Raw genomic sequence first — 24,905 nt, 5'->3', positions numbered from 1 at the left:
TGATGGGACCAGAGTCCTCATCGTGGCTCTGCCACTTTCTGCCAGTTACACCTGGGACAATTGACTTCGTTATCTTATCATTTCATTTCTCATTTGTAAAATGGGATTAATAATTGACTGTCCCGCCTCACCATAATAGCTGGGACATTACTGGCTTTGTAGTTTAATAAGCTCTTTTTCACAGTTTTTAAATTTAATTCTCAAGCTTTCTCTGAGGAGAGGTGAATATGCTGCTTTCACCACTGAGGACACGGAGTCCTCGAGTCACAGAGCCAATAAGCCGTGGAGTGGTCTCGCTACGCAGTTTGCGCTTTCTCACTTGTACCAGACTTCCCGCCTGCTGCGGAGGCTTTTTTATAAGAGAGCAGATGGGGATTTACGTGAGGGAACGTTAAAGGCTTAAACTACGGAAAAGATTACAAATTGATTATGACTGCCGTTACCCTAAGCCATGGATTCTGAGGAACCTAGTTTTTGTTTTGTTTTGTTTTTAGGATTTTTATTTACTTATTTGAGAGAGATCACAAGTAGGCAGAGAGGCAGGTAGAGAGAGAGGGAGGGAAGCAGGCTCCCCGCTGAGAAGAGAGCCCAATGCGGGGCTCGATCCAAGGACCCTGGGGATCATGACCTGAGCTGAAGGCAGAGGCTTTAACCCACTGGGCCACCCAGATGCCCCAGGAACCTAGTTTTCCCCCTGCATTTTTCTTCTCTGAAATTGGCATGTATCTGAAAAAATCAAGGGCTCTTCTCAGAGCTGGCCAGGTGGCAGAGTCATGGTCTCGTGTGAAAACTTTTAATAGAAACATCTGGTAAGATGAAGAAAGTCCAGCATCAGATTACTTAGGCTTTGACTTAGTGTGATGAAATTTAGCGTTCATTTTGGTCACTGCGTAACTACTCAGTTAATGGAAACCCACGGATTCCCACCGTTTCCAGGGACTGTCGGCTCTTTGTAGGGGAGACATTTTAATTGTCCATGTTAGAGATACTCCTGAGCTGGTTTAGTCTGGTGATACTGACAAGTCACCCAGAAAGCAGCTCAGGTATGTTTCCATAGAGTCTGGGCGCATATGTCACTAGCTTCCTATCACACTTAAATGTTACTGATTTCAGTTATTCTAATAAGCACTTACTGGAATCACTGTGAAGAAAAGAAGTGAATCTGACGCTAACACTGCTGTTAAAAATCTTGGACTCTGGTAGGAGAGGTAAGGCATTCGTAAGTAATTATAATACAGGGTAGAAAGTGTTGTACTTGGATAAATTTCTAGGAGAATATAAAGGTCCAGACTCATATGTAACGTAACTGAAAAGGTGAAGTTAGGTCGCTTAGTAGTTGAATGGCTTCCCAAAAGGACTGTTCAGTTGTTTCAAAGGAAATTCAGTAAGCAAAAAAAAAAACCCCTTTTTTTTCACTTTTTTAAAAATATTTTTTATTTTTTATAAACATATAATATATTTTTATCCCCAGGGGTACAGGTCCGTGAATCGCCAGGTTTACACACTTCACAGCACTCACCATAGCACACTCCTCCCCAATGTCCATAACCCCACCGCCCTCTCCTGACCACCCTCCCCCCAGCAACCCTCAGTTTTTAAATGCTTAAATTATTGAAACCAAGTATTCAAATCCTCATGGATTATATGTAGCTTAATTATTTACAAAGTTGTTATCATGTTGAAAATTGAAGACTTTTAGAATTCCTATAGAATTTGGCTATATATTCAAGGATACTAATAAACTTAACTGAATCAATCCAAAGTGAGTTTGTACATGAACAGCGTTTATTTGTTCTTTCAGCTAGAAGAACAGTCAAAACACCTAAGTCAAAAAGAAGATGTGGCTGCCTTAACAAAGCAAATTTATGATTTATCAATGGTAAGAATCACCTTTCTTTCCCAGAAATACATTTCCTCTTCGACGACTAGACATGATCGTGCTGTTTATCGGTGTTCCGGGGATGGAGAGAAATTAATACTGCAGCGAGAGAAAGCCTTTGATGTACCTTTGAACAAACATGTTATTCAGGCTAATATCCTCAATGATTCCCCACCTGTGGTGAATGCTTTTATTTATTTCTTATTCACAGCAATGGTGGCATGGCCCTTGCACTTCGCGTAGTTAACCCCGCATTCCTGCAACTTCAGCTCTGCTCTGTATCCCCAGCTTTGTGGGATGAGGGGATAATTGCCCTTTTCTTCCTCCAGTGTTCCTCTTTCTGTCCCTTTCCCACCTTGATGACCCTGCCTTTGGTCTTTCTGTTGCCAAATTGACAGCCTTTGCATCTGTTTTTATCATCATCATTAAGTTGTCTTTATTTTGTTTTTAGGTGGACTCTCGAAAAGTTGAAAGCCACTAGCGAACATTTCCTTTGTTAGGACTCTAAATATTCTCATTGCGGAGCCCAGAAGTGAGCCAGCTTGCTGCAAGTGCATTCTTTCTCTCCATTCATTATCCCCATACCACTCAGAAAAGAAGGCCCCTAGCTTCATGGTCAAGTTGCAATGTGCCATCGGTTCCAAATTTTGCCCTATCTTAGTTAGCTCTGTATTTGGATCATGACTTTCTTGTAGAGTTGCTAATTTTTCTTGCATTTCCTGGTTGAGTTTTTGGTTTCTTGTAAAAAGAAACTCTGGCATCTTCAAAATATCATCCATTCATGCCTTCCAACTTCTTATTTATTCTTCCCATTGCGTGGAATTTGTTTTTTCTCCTTAAAAATGTTAATTTTGGAGTCTCCAAAATTTCAGTTCTTATTGGACTGATTGTATTTTAAACTCACTACACATACATCATCCTGGAATTTCTGAACATTTTAAGTAGCTGGTGTAGGATTTCTGTGTAGCTAGGTAAATACGTCTGTTTACCTCGGGACCTCCTCCCTGAGAGGGTGTCTTCCTAGGAGCTGTGTATGTGAAGCTGGCTGTTGGAATGGGGGACCCCTTATGACCGGAATGAGTGGGGTATAGATAAGAAGCCTTAGGACACTGTATAGGGGTCATTCAGTTCTTTTTTTTTAAAAGATTTTATTTATTTGTTTGAAAGAGAGAGAGAGCAAGTGGGGGCAGAAGGAGAGGCAGAGAATCTGAAACGGACTCCACGCTGAGCACCGAACCTGAGGCGGGGCTCTATCTCATGACCCTGAAATCAGGACTTGAGCCCAAACCATGAGTTGGTTGCTTAACTGACTGTGCCACCCAGGCACCCACTTCAGTTCTTTTTAAAAAGACAAGCCCTGTCTTACTGCCTTGGGAATTGATTCTGACTACCTGCTATTCTTTGCTAGTGTAAGAGAGGATGGCCTGGGAGCTGCAGGCTGCATGCCTTAATACACAAATTTAATCTATGTTTTTAAGCTCCATTTCCACCTGTTGGGGGGTGTGGAGGGGTACTGCCTAGCTAATTGCCTCCTCCTTTGCTCTGTAGTACAACCTTTCCCATGCCTCTTCCAGACCTACTGCGCTCCTGCTTTCCTCTCTTCTGTCAGCACATTTCCATCCAGTTTCCATCTTCCAGAAATCTATTTAATTCACTTGACTGTTGGGGGCCCCCTCTTGCATTCTTGTAACCTGTATTGGTTTATTTCATGTTATTTGGTATTTCACGGGAATGGGGTCTTCAAAGGGAAAGAAGAGTGTTCAGTCCATCATTCTGTACTGGAAGCCTCCAGTGTTTTTTTTCTTTTTTAAGAAAAACATAGATTTAAAAAAAAAACCACTATTTTTAAGTGCAAAAATCACAAATGTTAGGTGATGAGATTTATTGTAAAAATCAGCCAGTCTGCCTGGTGATAAATACTGTTAATTCCACAGCATATTTGTCAGTAGATTCATAGCTCTCATTGAGTAAAACAGATGTTTACATGTTTACTGAGTTAATTTGCCAGTAACATGTTAACGTACATCACAATCCCGTCTTGACTGGAGTTTTTTGGCACCAAATGTCAGATGTTAAAAAAAAGAACAATTTCAAAGATTTAGCTTTTTGAGACTTTACTACCTTATGATATTTTGAAATCATCTTGAATTGGTAACTAGTTCTTCGAACACCCAAGGTTTGAAGGACTGTGGAGGTGTGGGGTGGGGTGTGAGGTTCCATTACTCTTGACTCTCCCGGGTGGAAGATGCCCGAAATCTAATGCTTGTGCTGTTCCTTTCCTTCAGGAAAATCATAAAGTTAAGAAAGACCTTTTAGAAGCACAGACAAACATAGCCTTCCTCCAGAGCGAATTAGATGCTTTGAAAAGTGATTATGCCGATCAGACTCTGAATTCAGAAAGGTATGAAACTTGGCATTTTATTCTTTCATTTGAGCGGGTTGTTTGTCTAGATGGCCATCCATGTGAATGAAGTCAGCTTCGTAATCATAAAGGGTTATTTATTGACCTTGCTGGTATGTTCTTTGCTTTCCAAAGATTTCACTTTCACTGTCCTATTGCCTGGTGGTTTTTGCATTTAAAATTTTTTTAACAACAAGATTAATTAGTATAATTATTGACTGCTTTGGAGAGTGCAGGGCTTAATAGATGTTTGAATTACTGGGAGCAGAAGAGTTTACCTAAAATGTTGGCGGTCAGTGCTAATTGAAGTGCACACACACAGAGGTACATACACACATGTATATGTATGTATGCATTTACATACATATATGTGTATATATATATGCAAATTCCTATGTAAGTATCCATATATATCCATATACCCATATATGTCCATATATATGGATACTTACGTGGGTATTTGCATTCACAGATTTGCATACAAATGCATATATGGAGATATATACACCCAAAATACATACATGTGTGTACATGTGTCTATATAAACTTGTACACTTGGGGAAAATGTCATGCTTTTTGTTTTATTTGTTTGCAAACTTGAATCACAATTAAGGTCCTGTAATGGTCAGCAGTGAAACATTTAAGTACTTATTGTATACAGGTTCCTGACTTATAGAAGGAGTAATGAGTGTGGAATATATGAAAAAAAGAAAAGCAAAGATGCGGTCTCTGCTGTATGAGAAGTTCAGGTTCTTTGAGAAAGCCACGAAGCTGAAAGGTTACGGAGCTTCCTAGTTGCTCAGCAGTGTCAGAAACAATCTCAGCAGTGTTGCTGGTTGGGTCCATTGCCATGTGATGGTAGATAAAATGTCCTTTTTATTCAGAAGAGGTGAAGAGATTTATTAGAGAGGAGACGCTTGAGGTCAGCTTGGGAGGAGCTGGCCTATGCTGATCGGGATTGGGGAGGTCAGGGGCAATGTCAGTGAGGTTATGCAGGCGGCCCTGCCATCTGGCAGGCACTGTGCATAGGACCTTCCTAGCATTATACTCTTGCAATCTATAGAATGTCCCATGAGATACAGACTTTTAGTCTCTCCATTTCAGAGACTCTTAAGAGTCTCAGAGTTGCTCTAAGTGAGCAGTAAGCAAGGCAGAGGCCAGAACACAGGGACAGGTAAGACTGGCTTGGGGAACAGTGCTCAGACATCTGGGTAGGAAAAGGTATTTCAAATGGAAGAGTAAAAGTTAAAAAATGTCTAAAAATTTAAAAGCCAGTTTAAGGCTATAATGCAAGGGCCCAGCATTTTTGGCTAAGGAGCTTGAATTCCTATTGTCAATTGGGAGCTTTTTAAAAAAATTTTATTTTTTAAAAGATTTTATTTATTTATTCTATAGAGAGAGACAGTGAGAGAGAGAACACAAGCAGGGGGAGTCGAAAAGGGAGAAGCAGGCTTCCCAGCAGAGCAGCGAGCCCGATGTGGGTCTCGATTCCAGGATCCTGGGATCATGACCTGAGCCGAAGGCAGACGCTTAATGACTGAGCCACCCAGGCACCCCAGGAACCTTTTCGCTTTATCATCAAGAGACTGAGTGGACAGGTTATTGTGGATGACAGTTGAGAGCCTGAGAGTCTTTGAAAGCGAGTGATGAGGTTTGTCTGCTTAGAAATGAGGCTGGGGCCATAGGGGCTGGTGGTGAGTAACTGAAGTTCTTAGGGGATATTACTAAGAGGAGGCCAGAGCTTTGTAATAAAGCAACAGGAATCGCTGAGCATGGTTTTATGACAGACGGAGAGAGCCTGGTCCTGTGGACTTCTCTTTAGTTTACGGTGAGGAGGGGAAAGCCAGGCAGGGAAAGGAGAAGGAATCACAAGGAAGGAGAAAAATAGCTGGGCTGGGATTGTGTTAAAGCAGAGAAAGAGCAGGGGAGGGTCAAAGTAGAGAGAGCAGGCTGGGTTGAAGGGCCTGGAAATGAGTGCCTGGGGAGAGGGGGTTTAGCAGAAGGTGAAGGGTCATGGTCCTGTGAGGAATGGAGCTGGCTTTGGGAGGGAAAACAAGACCTCGCACAGGAAGCAGAGGGGGGGATATGCAGGAGTGTGGGGCTGCTGACCACATAGAGGGACTGAACGATAGAAAACCATGGCCAAGGACACAGATCTTTGAGAAAGGTGAGGGGGGTCTGGAGGATAGGTGTAAGGCAGGACTGCATACCTAATTCTGGTTCAAACATAAAATATGGTTTTACAGGGATCTGGAAATAATCTGAGAGTACACAGAAGATCGAAATAGTCTTGAGAGGCAAATTGAAATACTCCAGTAAGTTCCCATATAAAACGCTCATTACATTTACATTTTCCTAATGTTTTGTGAATGAGACGTGTGCCCCATGTCACACGAGTGGTCATATTCTCAAGACTGGGTTTGCAGGTCCATGTGGGTTTCTTCTCGCTGTGGTGCATTCAGCACTTGGCCTTCCCCTGCTTTTAATCCTAAATAAACTATTCAGATCCAGGGACTAGAGTATAATTCTCACCCGTCAGGTGAGATGTTGTGACACCTCCATAAGGACTCAGGACTCAGACCTCAGCAGCTGTCTCTGCAGCTCAGCACACCGGGAGGTTGTCAGGAATCTCCTGTTCGCTCATGTCAGAGCACTGGACACCCACGATCATTCTTGCCCAACATACTGTTCTTGGTTAGATGGCTATTTTTCTTAGTTTTTTTTTTTTAACCCTACTGGAAATATTACACCTGCTTATCAACTTCACACCCACGTTACCGTAATTCCATCCTCTGAGGGCCTTCCCCACAAGACCCCCACTCCACTACCTCATCGTTCTCTTCTACCCATGTAAGTTCTGGTTTGTCTCCCCAGATGAAGGAGGACCAGACTTGGCAAGTTTGTTTTCCCCATTTTGAATGATTGTTAAGTCTCACCTGTGGCAGTTACAGAGTTGACATGTTACAGTGATTCTGCTCATTCATTTATTCATTCGTCCAGCAGACTTTATTCAACACCTTTTATGGGTCAGGTATGCCAGGAACTGAGCATAGAATGGCACGTAAAAAGAAAAGAAAAAAGTCTCTCTGTCTCTTTATGGGGCTCATCTAGGGGAATAAGATGGAAACTGATGTCTTATTATAGAAATAAACATTAAGATGCCAAAGAACTGGGATGGGGGGAGGGGTGTGCCTATTGGGAGCATAGAGTTTCCTCCTAACCAGGAAGGTCCAGGAAGTGTTCTCGTGGATGCAGCAACTGAGCTGAGATCTGAAGGATGGATCAGCCTTCAGTAGAGACAGATTGGCCACTCTCAGGCAGAGGCTCTGTTATTGTCCTCAGTTTTTAAAAGAGGTTGCCGCTGCTCTGACAGGTCAGATGACTCCCATCAATGATGTGGAAGGTATATGCCTGCATGGGATTTGAACCCAGAGTCAACATCAGAACATTTCATTGGTACCTGACAGTGCCTGGTGGGCAGCATCAGGCCACATGGAAGACGTGGGAGTAGCCGGGAGAAAGAAGTGTGACATAACACATTGCAACTACGCCTGGCTGGGACACATGCACAGGGACAGAGAGTGGCATGTGGGGCCACTTGAGTCCAGGCATTTAGGAAACAGAGACCTTCAAGAAACCTATTTACACTGCGAAGCTACCTGAGGGAACAGTGGCTTCCAACAGCATAGCTAATTCCTGAGGTAATCCATCAATTAAGTTGTAGTTCTAGTAGTGAATTATGATCTCAGTTTATGAGGTTTGAAGAGGAGTGGTAGAAAGTTGCAAGAGGTGGTAAGTAACTCAGTGTTCTGAACTTCGCAGCCTGTGAAGAAGGTGGTTTTTACCCCAACCCCCCTTATCTGTTTGTTTGTTTATTTGCTGTGTAGAACAGCTAACCGGAAGTTACATGACAGTAATGAGGGCCTTAGGAGCGCCCTTGAAAACAGTTACAGCAAGTTCAACAGATCTTGGGTATGTAGTAGAATTTTATAATACATTCTCTTCTTTCTTATAGTAGAGTGTTTTGATGAAGATCATGTCTTTTCTTAAAGGGGGAACTTACAAAAAGGCGAAACTATTCCATTTAAATAGAGGAGGCAATGTTTTCCCAAATTAAAGAATATGCTACCCTTCTGCCGAGATAAATGCCTGGATGTTCACCAACTGTCTGTTAGCTGTTCAGGGAAACCAGAGAAAGATGTGCAAGGTGTGACCTGGGTCCTGGAAGGGTTTATAGTTTATAGTGTAGTAGGGAGTTCAGATGTGCACAGATAGCAATGATAGAAGAAAAAATGGGAAATTTTATCGAAATAGGATGAAAATACTTCCCATTTCAGAGGAGGGAGAAGGTGCTTCTGGCTGAGGAGTGTGTTTATACACACTGAGTATTCTTTAGGTTGTGAGATGATCAGAGTGGGGGCCTTGGATTTAAAACCCCGCTACAGAAACAAGCTATGCCCGTCTTGGAATTTTGAGGAAATTTTCCTGACTACATGTGTCAGAAATCCTCTTCTCCCACTTTTGGGCGTCAGCTTCAAATTTAGGGTTCCTTTGCCTTAGCTTTAGGCCTTAGCCTTTAGCTCAGTCACTGAGCCAAATTATGGTTTGAGAAGAGATAAATCCAAAGACATTGGTATTCAGAGTCCTAGACAATGCAGGCAACCAGGATGCCCTTTATGGCTCATGCATTGGGATTTGGATCTAAGACACAATGCAAGAGAGTACTACAGGAGTTATCTTGATGTTTGTGCTCACATTTACTCATGTAGGGTACCAAACTTTTTTTTTTTTAATCATTTTTTAAAATTTATTTTCAACATAACAGTATTCATTGTTTTTGTACCACACCCAGTGCTCCATGCAATCCGTGCCCTCTCTAATACCCACCACCTGGTTCCCCCAACCTCCCACCCCCCCACCTCTTCAAACCCTTCAGATTGTTTTTCAGAGTCCACAGTCTCTCATTGTTCACCTCCCCTTCCAATTTCCCCCAACTCCCTTCTCCTAACTCCCCATGTCCTCCATGCTATTTTTTGTGTTCCACAAATAAGTGAAACCATATGATAATTGACTCTCTCTGCTTGACTTATTTCACTCAGTACCAAACTTTTAATTACATTAGAAGTTAATTAGTGTGTTATATATATGTGTGTATATGTATTATGTGTTTATGGAATAACAAAATGTTGCTTATATATTTTATGTATTTCAGCACATAAGTAATATATCACCAGGGAATATAATTTCTAGGAGGAGTCCCAAATTTAATGGTCATTTTCCTCATCCTCTGGGCTATGACAGGTATGGTAATACCTACTTACTTTTCATTTGATTTCTGGATTAGAGTGAAAAGGAAAGTAAACTTCCTTAGAGGGGAGTTAAAACAGTAGAATCTACTTTGGGCACTAATTTCTATTTTCTGCTATCTTATTTAAAATTTCTGAAACCTGTAAAGATTCAAAGTAGAAATGTTTCAGAGAGGGCAAAGTGATTTCCTTAAGACATTGTTATGACTTGATTTTATGTATGCTTCCCCTGACCTCGTTCTCTCACTACATCTTGTTCCTGAGAAGTGAACTCTGAAAACTCTTAGAGGGAAACAAGCAGAACTATAGTGTTGGATGTTGCCATATACGTGGGATAGGATGTTGAGACTCTTGGCATGATCTGCAAATGTTTAATAGCTCAGCATAATATTATGTAAGCTGTGTTCAACGAAACTTTCAAAACAAACAGAAACATGACTAGCAGATGTTTGTGAACTGTTGTATTGAAAGAGTCAGAGAGATTTAACAGAAGTGAGAATTTAGCTCTATTTTGAATCAAATGAAGCGATATATTGGTCCTATGTAACCTGAGATCTGGCGACAAGGACTGAAAGATTACATGTGTGTACTTGTGTGTATAAATACATATGTCCATTGTTATTAGTTAAAAAGTTAAATTTGGGGGATATCAGACCTTGAAAGTAGAAGTTAAGGCATAAGCTATGGGCTTCTAGCTCTCCATTTCCAATGCAACTTTCCAATTCATATTCATTCCCTTTGCATTTGAGATCTTCTGTTCTAAAAATAAAAATGTGTTGAGAATTAAGATGGCAGAGCATTAGGGGGACCCTATGCTTGCCTTGTCCCTCAAACACAGCTAGATAAATATCAGATCTTCCAAATACTCAAGAATAGATCTGAATACTGAGAGAACAAAATGCAGAACTAGAGGGAGAAAACATTGTAGTAGGTAGGAGGTGCAGAGGCATGGTTCTGGAGATCTTTCCATAGAAACCTGGCAGGCCAGTGGAGAGTGGCATGATATATTCAACATGCTGGGAAAAATATGCAGCCAAGAATACTTTATCCAGCAAGACTAGCATTCAAAGTAGAAGGAGAGATAAAAAGTTTCCCAGACAAACAAAAACCAAAGGATTTCCTGAACACAAAATCAGCCCTATAAAAAATACTAAAGGGGACCCTCTCTGTGGGACAGAAAGACCAAAAGTAACAAAGACTAGAAAGGAAGAGAGAATCTTCAGAGGCAGCAAATTTACAGGAATACAATGGCATTAAATTCTTATCTATCAATAATAACTCTGAATATAAATGAATGAAATGCTCCAGTCAAAAGATATAGAGTATCAGAAGAGATAAAAAAACAAGACCCATCAATATGCTCCTTCCAAGGAACACATTTTAGACCTAAAGTCCCCTCCAGAGTGAAAATGAGGGAATGGAGAATGATCTATCATGCTAATGGACATCAAAAGAAAGCTGGAGTAGCCATACTTATATCAGATATGATAAATATTAAACCAAAGACTATAACAAGTGATGAAGAAGGGCACTCTATCATAATTAAGGAGTCTATCCAACAAGAAGATCCAACAATTGTAAATATTTATGCCCCCAACTTGGGAGCACCCAAATATATGAACCAATTAATAACAAAATAAAGAAACTCATTGATAATAATACAGTAACAGTAGGGGATGCTAAAACAATCCTCATGCAGCATTGGGCAGATCATCTAAGCAGAAAATCAACATGGAACCAGTGGTTTTGAATGACACACTGGACCAGATGTACTTAACAGATATACTCAGAACAATTTATCATAAAGCAGGATAATATATATTCTTTTCAAATGCCGATGGAACATTCTCCAGAATAGATCACATACTGGGTCACAAATCAGGCCTCAACAAGTACAAAAGGATTGAGATCATACCATTCATATTTTCAGACCACCATGCTATATCAACTTGAAGTCAACCACAAGAAAAAACTTGGAAAGATCACGAAGATCAGGAAATTAAAGAAGAAATTTAAAAATGCATGGAAGCAACTGAAAATTAAAACATGGTAGTAAAAAACCTTTGAGATAAAGCAAAAGCAGTTATGAGAGGGAAGTAAATAGCAATACAGGCCTACCTCAAGAAGCGAGAAAAGTTCCAAATACTCAATCCAATCTTACTCCTAAAGGAGCTAGAAAATGAACAGTAAATAAAGCCTAAAGCCAGAAGAAAAGGGGAAATAATAAAGATTAGAGCAGAAATAAACAATATGAAACAAACAAAAAACAATAGAACAGATCAATGAAACTAATAGCTAGTTCTTTGAAAGAATTAATAAAATTGATAAACTCCTATCCAGACTTATCAAAAGAAAAGGATAAAGGATAAATTAAATCATGAAAGAAAGAGGAGAGATCACAACTAATACCACAGAAATAGAAATAATTATAAGACAATATTGTGTATTATATATCACATGCCAACAAATTGGGCAATCTCGAAGAAATGGATAAATTCCTAGAAACATACAAACTACCAAAACTGGAACAGGAAGAAATAGAAAATTTGAACAGACCCATAACCAGGAAAGAAATTGAACCAGTAATTAAAAACCTCCCAACAAACAAAAGCCCAGGGCCAGATGGCTTCCCAGGGAAAGGGTTTTGCCAGAAGTTTAAAGAACAGTTAATACCTATTCTTCTCAAACTGTTCCATAAAATAGAAATTGAAGAAAAACTCCAAACTAATTCTACAAGACCAGTATTACCTTGATCCCCAAACCAGACAAAGACCCCCCCCCAAAGAGAGGAATTACAGGCCAATCAATATCCCTGATGAACGCAGATGCAAAAATTCTCAACAACATATTAGCAAATTGAATCCAACAGCACAGTAAAACAGATTTTCACCATGATCAAGTGGGATTTATTCCTGGACTGCAGAGATGGTTCAATATTCACAAATCAATCAGTTGATAAAAGTAAGGATAAGAATTATAGGATCCCTTCAATAGATGCCAAAAAAGCATTTAATAAAATACAGCATACATTCTTGATAAAAACCCTCAACAAAGTAGGGATAGATGGAACATACCTCAACATCATAAAGGTCATACATGAAAGACCCACAGCTGATATCATCTTCAAAGGGGAAAAACTGAGAGCTTTCCCTCTATGGTCAGGTATAAGACAGGGATGCCTGCTCTCACAGTTGTTATTTAACATAGTACTGGAAATCCTGGCCTCAGGAGTCAGACAACAAAAAGAAAAGGCACCCAAATCAACAAGTAAGAAGTAAACATTCACATTCACAGATGACATGATACTTTAACCAAAAAAATTACTAGAACCAGTAACATGAATTCAGCAAAGTCAAAGGATATAAAATCAATGTACAGAAATCTGTTGCATTTCTATACACCAATAATGAAGCAGCAGAAAGAGAAGTCAAGGGATAGATCTCATTTACAATTGTACCGAAACCGTAAGATACCTATGAATAAACCTAACCAAAGAGGTAATAGATCTGTACTCTGAACACTATAGAACACTTATGAAAATAAACCTAATCAAAGTGGTAAAAGATCTGTACTCTGAACACTATAGAACACAGAAAATATATTGAGGAAGGCACAAAGAAATGGAAAAACATTCCATGCTCATGGATTGGAAGAACAAATATTGTTAAAATATCTATGCTACCCAAAGCCATCTACACATTCAGTACAATCCCTATCAAAATACCACCAGCATTTTTCACAGAACTAGAACAAACAGCCCTAAAATTTGTATGCAAAGAGAAAACACCTCAAATAGTCAAAAGTCTTGAAAAAGAAAAGCAAAGGGGTGCCTGGGTGGCTCAGTCAGTTAACTGTCTGCCTCAGCTCAGGTTATGATCCCAGGATCCTGGGATTGAGCCCTGGTTTGGGCTTCCTACTCAGTGGAGAGACCACATGCCCCCCTCCCTTTGCCCCTCCCCCACCATGCTCACATGATCTTTCTCACTTTTGTGTACTCTCTCTCAAATAAATAAACAAAATCTTTAAAAAAAAGAAGAAGAAGGAGAAGGAGAAGAAGAAAACCAAAGCTGAAGGCATCGCAATTCTGGACTTCAAGCTCTATTACAAAGTTTTCATCATCAAGATAGTATGGTACCGGCACAAAAGCAGACCCATAGATCAACGGAGAAGAATAGAAAATCCAGAAACAGACCCACAACTATGTGGTCAACTAATCTTTGACAAAGCAGGAAAGAATGTCCACTGGAAAAAAGTCTCTTCAACCAATGGTGTTGGGAAAACTGAACAGCCACATGGTGAAGAATGAAACTGGACCATTTCCTGACACCACACACAAAAATAGACTCAAAATGGATGAAAGACCTGAATGTGAGATAGGAAACCATCAAAATCCTAGAGGAGAACACAGGCAGAAACCTTTTAAACCTTAGCCATAGCAGCTTCTAACCAGACACATCTTCGGAGACAAGAGAAAGAAAAGCAAAAATGAACTATTGGAACTTCATCAAGATAAAAAGCTTCTATACAGCAAAGCAAACAGTCAACACAACTAAAAGGCAACTGACATAATGGGAGAAGATATTTGCAAATGACATATCTGATAAGGGATTAGTATCCAAAATCTATAAGGAACTTAATCAAACTCAACACCCAAAAATAAATAATCCAGTTAAGAAATGGGCAGAAGTCGTGAATAGACATTTTTCCAAAGAAGACATACAAAATGGCTAACAGACACATGAAAAGTTGCTCAAGATCATTTATTATCAGGGAATTACAAATCAAAACCATGATGAGATACCACCTCACACCTGTCAGAATGGCTGAAACTAACAACACAGGAAACAAATGTTGGTGAGGATGTGGAGAAAGAGGAACCGTCTTACACTGTTGCTGGGAATGCAAACTGGTACAGCCCCTGTGGAAAACAGTATGGAGTTTCCTTAAAAAGTCACAACAGAATTACCCTGTGACCCATCAATTACACTACTAGATATTTACCCAAAGGATATAAAAATACTGATTTGAAGGGGTAGGGGTACATGCTCCCTAATGTTTATAGCAGCATTATCAATAATAGCCAAATTATAGAAAGAGCCCAAATGTCTGTCAACTGATGAATGGAAAAAGAAGAGGTGGTATAAATATATATATATATTTATATATATATATATATATTGTATATATATATTGTATATATATATATATATATATACAATGAAATATTGGTCATCAGAAGGAATGGAATCTTGTCATTTGCTGCAATGGTGATGGAACTAGAGTGTATTGTGCTAAGCAAAATAACTCAGAAAGACAAATACTGTATGATTTCACTCATATGTGGAATTTAAGAAACAAAACAGAAGAACATAGGAGAAGAAAAACAATCAAAAGAGAGAGAAAAGCAAATCATAAAAGACTCTTAACTATAGAGAGAAAACTGAGGGTTGTTGGAGGGAAAACAGTGGGGGATGAGCTAAATGGATGATGGGTGTTAAGGAGGGCACTTGCTGTAAATAGCAATGGGTATTACATGTAAGTCATGAATCACTAAATTCTACTCCTGAAACCAATTTTACCATATATGTTAACTAGCCAGAATTTAAATAAAAACTTGAAATCAACAAAAAAATAAAGAATAATGTTCTTAACTACCCTGGCAATAGCAAAATGGTCAGGAAGGTTTATTACCAGGGCTTATTGGTGATCACTTTTAGGAAAATGCTATACAGGTATCAGATGTTTTTATTGTCATTGATTTGTGACATAAAAAATGTTGATGGTTTGTAGACATGTAGGCAGCTCAGTTGCTCTGTTATTGAGAAAAAGACATTACTTTTAAAAAACTGTGGGGAGGGGCACCTGGGTGGCTCAGTGGGTTAAAGCCTCTGCCTTCGGCTCAGGTCATGATCTCAGAGTCCTGGGATCGAGTCCCACATCGGGCTCTATGCTCAGCAGGGAGGCTGCTTCCTCCTCTCTCTCTGCCTGCCTCTCTGCCTACTTGTAATCTCTGTCTGTCAAATAAATAAATAAAATCGGAAAAAAAAAACCTGTGTGGGTGCAGCGTGATTTTTCTGGACTGATATTTAAGACCGATTCTAAGCACATAGGGGAAAAGATACATTACTGAAAATTTTTTCAGAAATTTTACCATGGTTCATTTTGGAAAAGATTACACACTATGAAAAAGGCTCATTGGTACTGGATTAAGAACTCCTCAAGAGTAGGTTCTGAGGGACAAAGTCATCACACCCCAGTGGCTCAGAGGGACAGAAGTAGAGCACTCTTGTTCTCATCACCCTGAATAATAACCAGCGGGCCACCAGGGTCTGGACTGATGTCCTTTTGGAAGGTCATTATTTTAATATCAGAAGTTTAATATCAGAAGTTTTTGATGCTAATATAAAAACTTAAAAGCATGTTTTAAATTTAATTTTATTGCTTTTGTGACCTTACTGGATTTTAACTTATATACTTGTTTTAGTTTTGTGTTTTTCTAAGATTTGTAACAAAAATATAGCTTGTTCTATATTTGTACTGTTGGGTCCGTTATCAAAGGAACAAGACTGAGACAAAGTGAAAGTAATGCAAAGCCTTATTCTACGCCAAGCATTAGAAGTTAGACTGACCAGCCAGGGGCAGACTGACCGGCCAGGGCTCTCCGAAGAGAGTGACCACCCCTTGGTCTTACAGGCTAGTTTTATAGGGCACAAACGCAGACATCTACATATGTGGCTTTGGCTGACTGGATGTTTCCTACCTGTGTGTTTTAGTAACGGTTACCTGGAACCAATACTAGTAACTGCTGAGGCATTTATTAAACAACAAAATGGCCTTGTTTTAGGTATGTGTTTTAGCAACATTACCCAGAACTGGTATCAGTAACTGCTGAGGCATTTATTAAACAACAAAATGGCTACCTAGGCAACATGGAGTCACTATGGCTAAGCAGGCCCAGGCAGGCCCTAGGGGTTTAACAGGTTTTAACGTGGAATCGGCCCCAATAGTACATACTACTTATGAAAATATTTTTTGGGCAGGTAAGAATAGTTTACTTTTTTAAAGGGTATATATATGTTCACTTTGAGAAAATCTGATGTGTACCTATATATTAAATTTAGAGTCTAGATACTCATGGAAGTGATTTCTCAATTCTGTATTTCACTTCTTTCCCTCTTATCAAAAATCTGAATGTTTTTTTAAAAAGGTCTGATTAATAATGATATGGAGTTGAAGGAGTTTGTACTATATTATAATGAGAATGGTTTTCTTAGGTTCCTTATAGTGTGGCTAAAAGTTTTAGAAGGGTAATTTCATAAATGATGAAACAACAAAAAAATGTTGTTAACTAGAGCTATGGTCTGAATATGTGCCCCCAGGATAAAAACTTTGTAATTAAGTAACATATTTAGGGAGAGTTTGGTGGTTCTTACTTTTTTAGTTAATTTTAAGCATTTGCTAATGGTACTAAAATAGTTTTTTTAAAGATTTATTTATTTATTTTGGGGAGAGAGCACATGAGCGGGAGGGGAAGAGGGAGAGAGAGCTTCAAGCAACATGGGACTCCATCTCACAACACTGAGATCATGACGTGAGCCGAAACCAAGAGTCCGACACTTCGCCGACTGCGCTACCCAGGCACCCTGGCACCAAAATATTTTTGACTTCTCAGACTTATGTCACTTATACTTATTTATATTGAGATCACCCTCTGTTTTCTGAACATATTCGTCTCTTACTGTTTTTATCTCTGTGGACTATATACTCTGCCCATTTCCTCACTCTGATGAGACAGTGTTTGCCAAGTGACCCAAGATGGTGCTCCAGTGTAATGGAGACTAAACAGGCTGTGGCCCTTGTTCTTCTTTTCTTTTCTTTTCTTTTCTTTTCTTTTCTTTTCTTTTCTTTTCTTTTCTTTTCTTTTCTTTTCTTTCTTTTCTTTTCTTTTCTCTTCTCTTCTTTTCTTTTCTTTTTTCTTTCCTCTCCTCTCATCTCCTCTCCCCTTCCCTCTCCTTCCTTCCTTCCTTCCTTCCTGTTTTTGTTGTTCCTCCTCTTCCTCCCCCATCCTCCTCCTCCTCCTCCTCCTCCTCCTCCTCCTCCTCCTCCTTCTTCTCCTCCTCCTCCTCCTCCTCCTCCTCCTCCTCCTCCTCCTCCTCTTCCTCATGATGGGGGGAGGAGCAGAGAGAGACCTCCACCCTGAGCACAGAGCAACCTCCACCCTGAGCACAGAGCCCAATGTGGGGCTCAATCTCAATGACCATGAGATCACTGTGCCAAAATCAAGAGTCTGACACTTAACTGACTGAGCCATGCATGTGCCCCATTATTTCAGTATAAACAGGTTTTTGGGAAAATCAAATGGAAAAGCAAAAGTAAATAGGGAAATAATGCGGTTTCTTTTGATTCTTTTGTTGGATGTTAATTTCTCCCTTACTTATAAGATGTTAGAGAGTTTCACAAATGGAAACATCCATAGAAGCCAGGGGTTCCTGCTTTTATCTGGGAGACCTCCCTGTGAAACTTCTTCTACAAGCGTCTTACTAGACTATGTGTCAACACCTAGTGGCAGAAAACTCCCTGTGTCATATTCTGGTACCACACCTTTCTAATTGCCTGTCATTTTTACCATGTTGATTAGAAACATGACTCCCGGGATGCCTGGGTGGCTCAATGGGTTAAAGCCTCTGCCTTCAGCGCAGGTCATGATCCCAGGGTCCTGGGACTGAGCCCTGCATCAGGCTCTCTGCTCAGCAGGGAGCCTGCTTCCCTTCCTCTTTCTCTGCCTGCCTCTCAGCCTACTTGTGATCTCTCTCTCTGATAAAAGATAAATAAAATCTTAAAAAAAAAAAAAGAAATATGACTCCTAGAAAAGTTTATCAGTTGGCCCTTATTTTGTCTTGTGAAACCTAGGAGAATGTATTCTTCATCTTCATGTGTCAGCTTCTCTGATGATTTGAAGAGGGACACCAATAAGACTGAAGTTGAGCTCATGGCACAGTTTCTTGTGTCTAAGGGTTTTGAGTCTCATGGTCATCATGGTTACGTTTCCCATCTAGGTTGTCAGCATCCCTTTTAAAAAGTAGAGCTGTTATCCAGAAATGGACGAGCTATTTGGAGTCTGGTCTGACCACATTAGAGTAAAAAGGTTCACATGTCCTGCATACATTTTTCTTAACTTGAGATTGCATTTATGCTCTGGACACTGCAATTCCTTTCTTATTAGGAAATATGGAATGTGATTTTTAAAAATGGCTTCATTTTTATTAAATATTAGACTTGAGTGTCTTTATTTTAATTGATTGTTGCATAGAATGAGCTGGTGTTGCTCTGAACATTTTGTTTCCCCTGATGTATAGTCATGGACTACATTGTGATTCTTGGCAAAAGGGAGAGTTGTTGGTCTTCTTGAGTCCATTGCTGTGTAGTCCTGAGCTTTGTGAACTCTCGGGTAGAGCTGTCTTCTCCTTTATCACCAGGTCACCCCGCTCCTCCTACGTGGATGAGGACTGTGACTCGTTGGCCCTCTGTGACCCTATGCAGAGGATGAATTGTGAGGTGGAAAGCCTTCCTGAGAGCTGCTTTGACAGCGGTTTGTCTACCCTGAGAGACTCCAATGAATATGACTCGGAGGTGGAATACAGGCACCAGAGGGTGCCTCAGAGGTCACATGGCACGCAGGAGAGCTTTGGGGGTGATGCTTCAGACGTAGACATAAGCCCCAGAAATCACTGTCTCCTGGGCCATACCTTCTATAGAAATCTATCACCCTGTTTGACTTGTATCTGTTATGGGAATATGACTTAAAGGTTATAAATATGAAATATAGTCAGTTTTAGAATGTATTTTTCTTTATCAGGGTAGGGAGAAATTTTCACAGATTACCATTTGGGGCTACTCTGTTCCATAACAGAACTGACTATAGATTCATCTGCATATTTTTCTTTTCTTTAATCCATAATATATATGTGTAATGAGAGACTTTGTTTTTTAATGGCTGACTAAAAAAAATAATAATAATAACAAAAAACAGGTTCCTGATATAAGGGATGAAGAGACATTTGGTGCCGAAGGTGTGGCTGCCATCTTAGACTGGAAACCCCAGGGGTCCACTAGTGAGGGCAGCGTCATCAGTTCTTCAAGAAAGCCCATCTCAGCTCTGTCACCACAGGTAGGTAGTTTCTGGGATATTTTATTCATGAACACTGTGAATTTTCAGTGCCTTATAACTTATTAGGAAGACAACTGGCCCGACCTTTGTCACCCACTGTTGCTTTGTCCCCCTAGACAGACATGGTGGATGGCGACCATAAATCTTCCAGTTTACAGAAGGCTTACGAGATTGTGCTTGCTGGGGATGCTGCAGTGGGGAAGTCTAATTTCCTTACGAGGCTCTGCAAGAATGAATTTCGAGGAAATACAAGTGCCACCCTGGGTATGGTTCCTTCTCTAGTTGGTAATAGGGAAATGACCTTCTTTTAGCTTGATTTTATTTTCCATAGAAACTATATGCACAGATCTCTCTGTATACATATATAAAATATAGGGGTGTGTGCGTGTGTGTGTGTGTATCCTTATCTACAGAATGGTCTTCAGTTTCGGTGAAGGCCCAACTTTAGGAAAGGAAGACTGACAACGGACAGAGGTATCCACTTAGCCAGTCAGAGCAGCCAGACCAAGCTTAGAGCCAGAGATGACAGATTAATTTATTCAGCAGACATTTCCTGAGTTCTCCTAGGAGCACGATACTGCTGTAAGTGCTAAGGACAGACAATGAACAGAGGCAACTAAATCCCAGCCTGCAAGGAAACTTCACCCCAAAGGACAGCAATGGGTGAAAAAAAGATGAGGTTTGGAGAGAGGTGCAGTTTTATACTGGGTGACCGGGGAAAGCTTTTCTGATAAGCTGTCACTTGGCAAAGTGACATTGTTGATAGCCACTTTGTCATGGTCAAAATCATAGCCCGGTGTATGATCCCTTCCCCTCTTTTACAGCGGAATACATGAGTAAGCAGTTCTGAGAACAAGAGAGGAAGTGTCCTGATTTCCCAAATTTGCATACTAATCAGTAAAAGGAGTTGAAGGTTTGCAAATTATCGTTCACCTTTCTTCTTTATCTAAAGAGTTCTTATTTTGATGATGAGAAATATTAGAACAGATTGATTATAGCCTCTTCACAATGGGCGTCTTTGTAAATTCAGGGTTCTTCATCATACCCCTGAAGATAATAAATCTGCAAGTTCAGTTTGATTTGGTTCCTGAAAAGACCACCGTGTTTTGTTCAGTTGCTCAAGAGCATGGTGTATATGCACACCTCCCACGTATCCACACACAGATACATGCACACGTACACACGTCCACATGCACACAAGCACACACACATAAACACGCAGAGACATACTGACTTCATGTAATCACACGGACAAACAGAACGTAGATTTTCCTTTTGTCTGTAGCTGAAAGCCTTTCCCAGCTCAGCCAACCTGCAGAGGGTGCCTCTGTGCACACATGTGTGTTCTGACTTGTAATTAGTGGTTGAAGGTCGCTCTCCTTGAAGGCTGCATTCATCCCTCTCTACCTCATTGAGCTTTGGCTTACTGGCTTTTGTCTTATCTACAGAGGGCTTGAGAGTCAAAACCGGTGAAGTTATTTACATCATGGTCCCTACGTTCTCTTGTAATTCCCTTTCAGGAGTCGATTTTCAGATGAAAATTCTCCTTGTGGACGGAGAGCACACAGTCCTGCAGCTCTGGGATACGGCTGGTCAGGAGAGGCAAGTGCTTCCCACAGCGCTGAGGGCTCACCTTCGGTCTGCATGGACGAGCCTTGTTGGGACGCTTGGTGGTTTTTGATGCTCATAATCCTATAATTATAATACACTGTGTAATTACATAGTGCGTTAGGATTTTGGGAATGTTTGTATGTCCCCACATTCTTTCCTCCTTCATTTACCTGTTAGTTGTGTGTGGAGGTCTTCAGGCTTCCTCTGAGCCGCTGTTCAGTTGGGAAAAGGAGAGTGCCCTTTCTGAAGGAGGGAACGTAGGTGAGGCAGCACTCCTGGAATGCAGTGTCAGTGTGAGGAGGCACTTAGCCAGGCTCAATAAAAGACAGAAAAGGGAATCTGTCAGCTCCCCTCCATTCAAGGGCAGAGGGACCAACTAAGTAGAAGACTAGTGTCTGGTGACCTTGCCTTCTCCTGCATGCATTGCCGATGACCAGAAGGATCAAGTGTAGGTTTTATTCCTGCCCAACTCTTCAAAAATGGCATCTCTCCAGTTGCTCAGCTAGCGAGTATGGGCTGCGTACCCATATGTGACCGTACCAGGCACCATTTAGGCTCCAAAGATTCAACAGGAAACAGACACAAATCCAAAAAACCTGCTTGCAGGGAGCTCGCATTCTCTAGGACACTGAGCCTTCCAATATTTAAAAAACATTTGTAGTCGACGTGGCCTTTTTAAAGATGCTATCAAGTGTTGTAGTTGGTTTAGAGTTGGAACACGCACGCAGGGGTGTGCTCTTGGGCTAGTGAACCAGCCACGTGCCGTGTGTGTAAAGCTGGCATGCTGTGGCACTCCGCTTCGTAGGCCCTCTTCCATGCCACCCCCCTTCCCAGTACTCCCTCCCCACCCCCAGACCATAATGATCTCTCTCAGGCCTCTCCTTTCCTCCTTCCCTGTGTCCCACACATAGGTTTGGGAGCTTGTTGCAGGGGCTGAAATTTTTAGAAATTATACTCTCAGCCTTGTCCTGGTTATACTTTGGGTTCGTAGATATTCTTGGAGAAATTGTTTGGCTCTCATAGGTCATACCCCCAAATTATTCTGTTACCCTCCACTGAGTCGTTCCAGCCCTCTGAGGTGGCTCTGTCCCAGTGCAAGGTTGCCATGAGATTCTTCTAAATGGAGGCGTATCTTAGAAAAGGAGAAAAAAGTGAGAATGAAAGAGATGAAGAAGGGGTAGCACCTGACCAACAGGCTGATTAGAACTGGTATTTACACGCTTTCCTCTTTGCCAGGTTCAGAAGTATCGCCAAGTCTTACTTCAGAAGAGCAGATGGCGTTTTGCTGTTGTATGATGTTACGTGCGAGAAAAGCTTTCTCAATGTTCGAGAATGGGTGGACATGATCGAGGTAAGATATCAAAACACAGCAACAAACAAAAAAACTACACGGGCGTCATGGGCTATCTTAGAAGATGCGGTTTCTCTTCTTTGTTGACATGCGCACCATTAGAGAGCATTGACTGGGTGTGAGAGGGGGAGTGTCTCATGGCACTTGGCAGTATTGGTCTCTTCCTCGGTAGCCAGGCGAGTTTCCCCAGAGCCGTGGATACCACTGAAGGGAGCTTCTGGGAATAAAACTTCTGGTTTTCTTACAGATAAAATCAGAACCCCTCTGGAAGTAACTGCAAATGTGGGCAACCTGAGAAGAAGCAGCTCTTAATGCCTGGGGTGGTGTGTATGTGACTGGGTGTGCACGGGGCCCCCATGTGTGCCAGATATGAGCATGTACAAGGCCCAGCTCTGTTAGTACCTGTGTCCTCAACCTTATTCTGGTGGTAATTTGAGTGCCCCTGAAATACCAAGTGTTTTGGTTTTGTTTTGTTTTGTTTTGTTTTTTTAGAGTCTCAAAAATCAGTAAATTTTTTTTTTAAGCAAGTGGTATCTTAAACATGGTGACAACTGTGCTGCCTTTTTTGTTGTTGTTGTTAAATGAGATAGTGTCTTTCATCTGAGGAGCTTTCATATCCTTTGGTTTCATGGTAAATAATTTCTAGAAGTAGGAAATGATTTTGACCACACTTAGTGTGCTGCCAAAGGGTTATTAATTTACATAAAATTCAGTTCAAGCTGTGGTTCAATATACTCTCTTGGAAAAAAAACTAGTGGCTAATAGAATTTTTCAAATAAGTGTATTATCTCTAATTTTTAACAGGCATTAAACAGTGCAGCAATGACTAAACAGAGAACTGATTGCTGTATATCAGCTTAGCTTCTAGAGTCTTCCATTGGGCCTATTTTATACCCTGTAAGAAAATAGAATTATATTCTCTTTCTAACTGAAGAAATGATTTGAGAAATGACAAATGTGCATTTTGTACTAGCAAAATATCATGACCTAAAATTATTATAAATATGATGCAAGTGTGTTGACGTTTATGTAGCATTTTTACTTCACAAAATTTCCACATGTTATATACATCTTTGTAACATATCCGAGGAAAGAAGTAAGATATGTAATGTTACTCTCATTTTTTATGAGAAACCTGAGTTGGAGAAAGTGTATGACCCTGGTTTGTGGTTATTTAGAGGGGAGGGGTTGAAGGGGGCCTTGGATCTCCTGAGTCAGCCCTGGTTGCTGCTGTGATAAAGAGCCAGAGTAAGCAGCAAGTTGAGAAAAGAAGCTTTTGGTGTCCAGAGTGGAGTTCTGAGGTACATTCCATGCACAGAGGAGAAGCGTTTGCTCGCAGGAACAGACGGACCTCCCTGGGGTAGAACGATGAGTCCAGAGAATAACATCATCCCAATGGACTCATATACACAGAAAATTTAAAATCCAGAGCAAAACCTTTTATTGTTAAAACTTTTGGACGTTGTCTGCATTTTAAGTCTTTGCATGATGCACAAGGACTGGCGGCCCAAAGGCAAGGGCAGTCACAGTGTTGAAATAGCCGTTGGTGACCACTATAGCTGGTGTGCCAGGACCCCATCATTTGCCATCATTTGCTAATCACCTACACTTGGTAAGTGACCTTTACAGCTCACTTTTACAGATCACCTTTCACAGGGTCTGAAAAGGACAAAAACTATATTCAAGATGAACTCTTGAATTTGTCATGGGGAAAAATTAGATACTACTTGGCATTTGACTTCTACCTTTGGGAAAAAAGGGCATGACAAACCTTTCCCATGGCCCTTTCTAATTGGAGGACATTCTGTGGGGACAGTTTATGTGGCCACTAGAGATACAGGTGGAAACTGAGAGTGTAATTGTTGGGATAGGCCCAAGGGCTGAGGGGTAATGGAATGTCAGTGGTGAATTAATAATTAATACTTTTTGATAAAAATCACTGAATTACAAAATGTGCAATAAAATCATGGGTAAAATTAAATGATGGCCATTTACTTACCTGTCATAAATAATGTATTGGTTGAATGCTTGGGTGAACGTTGAATTGAGACACTTGAGACGTGAGATCTCTAACTGACTTTTTCACATTCCGGAGTATTTTTGGAGTCCCTCCTTTGTGCAGGTTCCAGAGCCTGGAATACGCCCACAGTAGGGGAGCTTGTATCCGAGTAGGGGAAACATAATAAGCA

General features: G+C 40.6%; 1 protein-coding gene across 1 annotated transcript in view; it reads left to right on the top strand.

Moving 5' to 3' along the window:
- The first annotated feature begins 1,774 nt into the window (after positions 1-1,774).
- RASEF (RAS and EF-hand domain containing) overlaps positions 1,775-24,905 on the top strand; it is a 34,436-nt gene continuing 11,305 nt past the window's right edge. Inside the window, exons 1-9 of the mRNA XM_032849880.1 lie at positions 1,775-1,879; positions 4,165-4,280; positions 8,168-8,252; positions 9,493-9,581; positions 19,063-19,297; positions 19,617-19,754; positions 19,871-20,018; positions 21,275-21,356; positions 22,602-22,716. Of these exons, the coding sequence (XP_032705771.1) occupies positions 1,775-1,879; positions 4,165-4,280; positions 8,168-8,252; positions 9,493-9,581; positions 19,063-19,297; positions 19,617-19,754; positions 19,871-20,018; positions 21,275-21,356; positions 22,602-22,716 (1,113 nt within the window). The remainder of the gene's footprint in view (positions 1,880-4,164; positions 4,281-8,167; positions 8,253-9,492; positions 9,582-19,062; positions 19,298-19,616; positions 19,755-19,870; positions 20,019-21,274; positions 21,357-22,601; positions 22,717-24,905) is intronic.

The sequence above is a fragment of the Lontra canadensis genome, unplaced genomic scaffold (assembly GCF_010015895.1).
Source record: "Lontra canadensis isolate GAN:19392208 unplaced genomic scaffold, GSC_riverotter_1.0 scaffold256, whole genome shotgun sequence".
In the NCBI taxonomy this organism is placed as follows: domain Eukaryota; kingdom Metazoa; phylum Chordata; class Mammalia; order Carnivora; family Mustelidae; genus Lontra; species Lontra canadensis.
The sequence above is the reverse complement of the archived record's forward strand: the minus strand, read 5'-3'. Positions and strand labels throughout refer to the sequence as shown.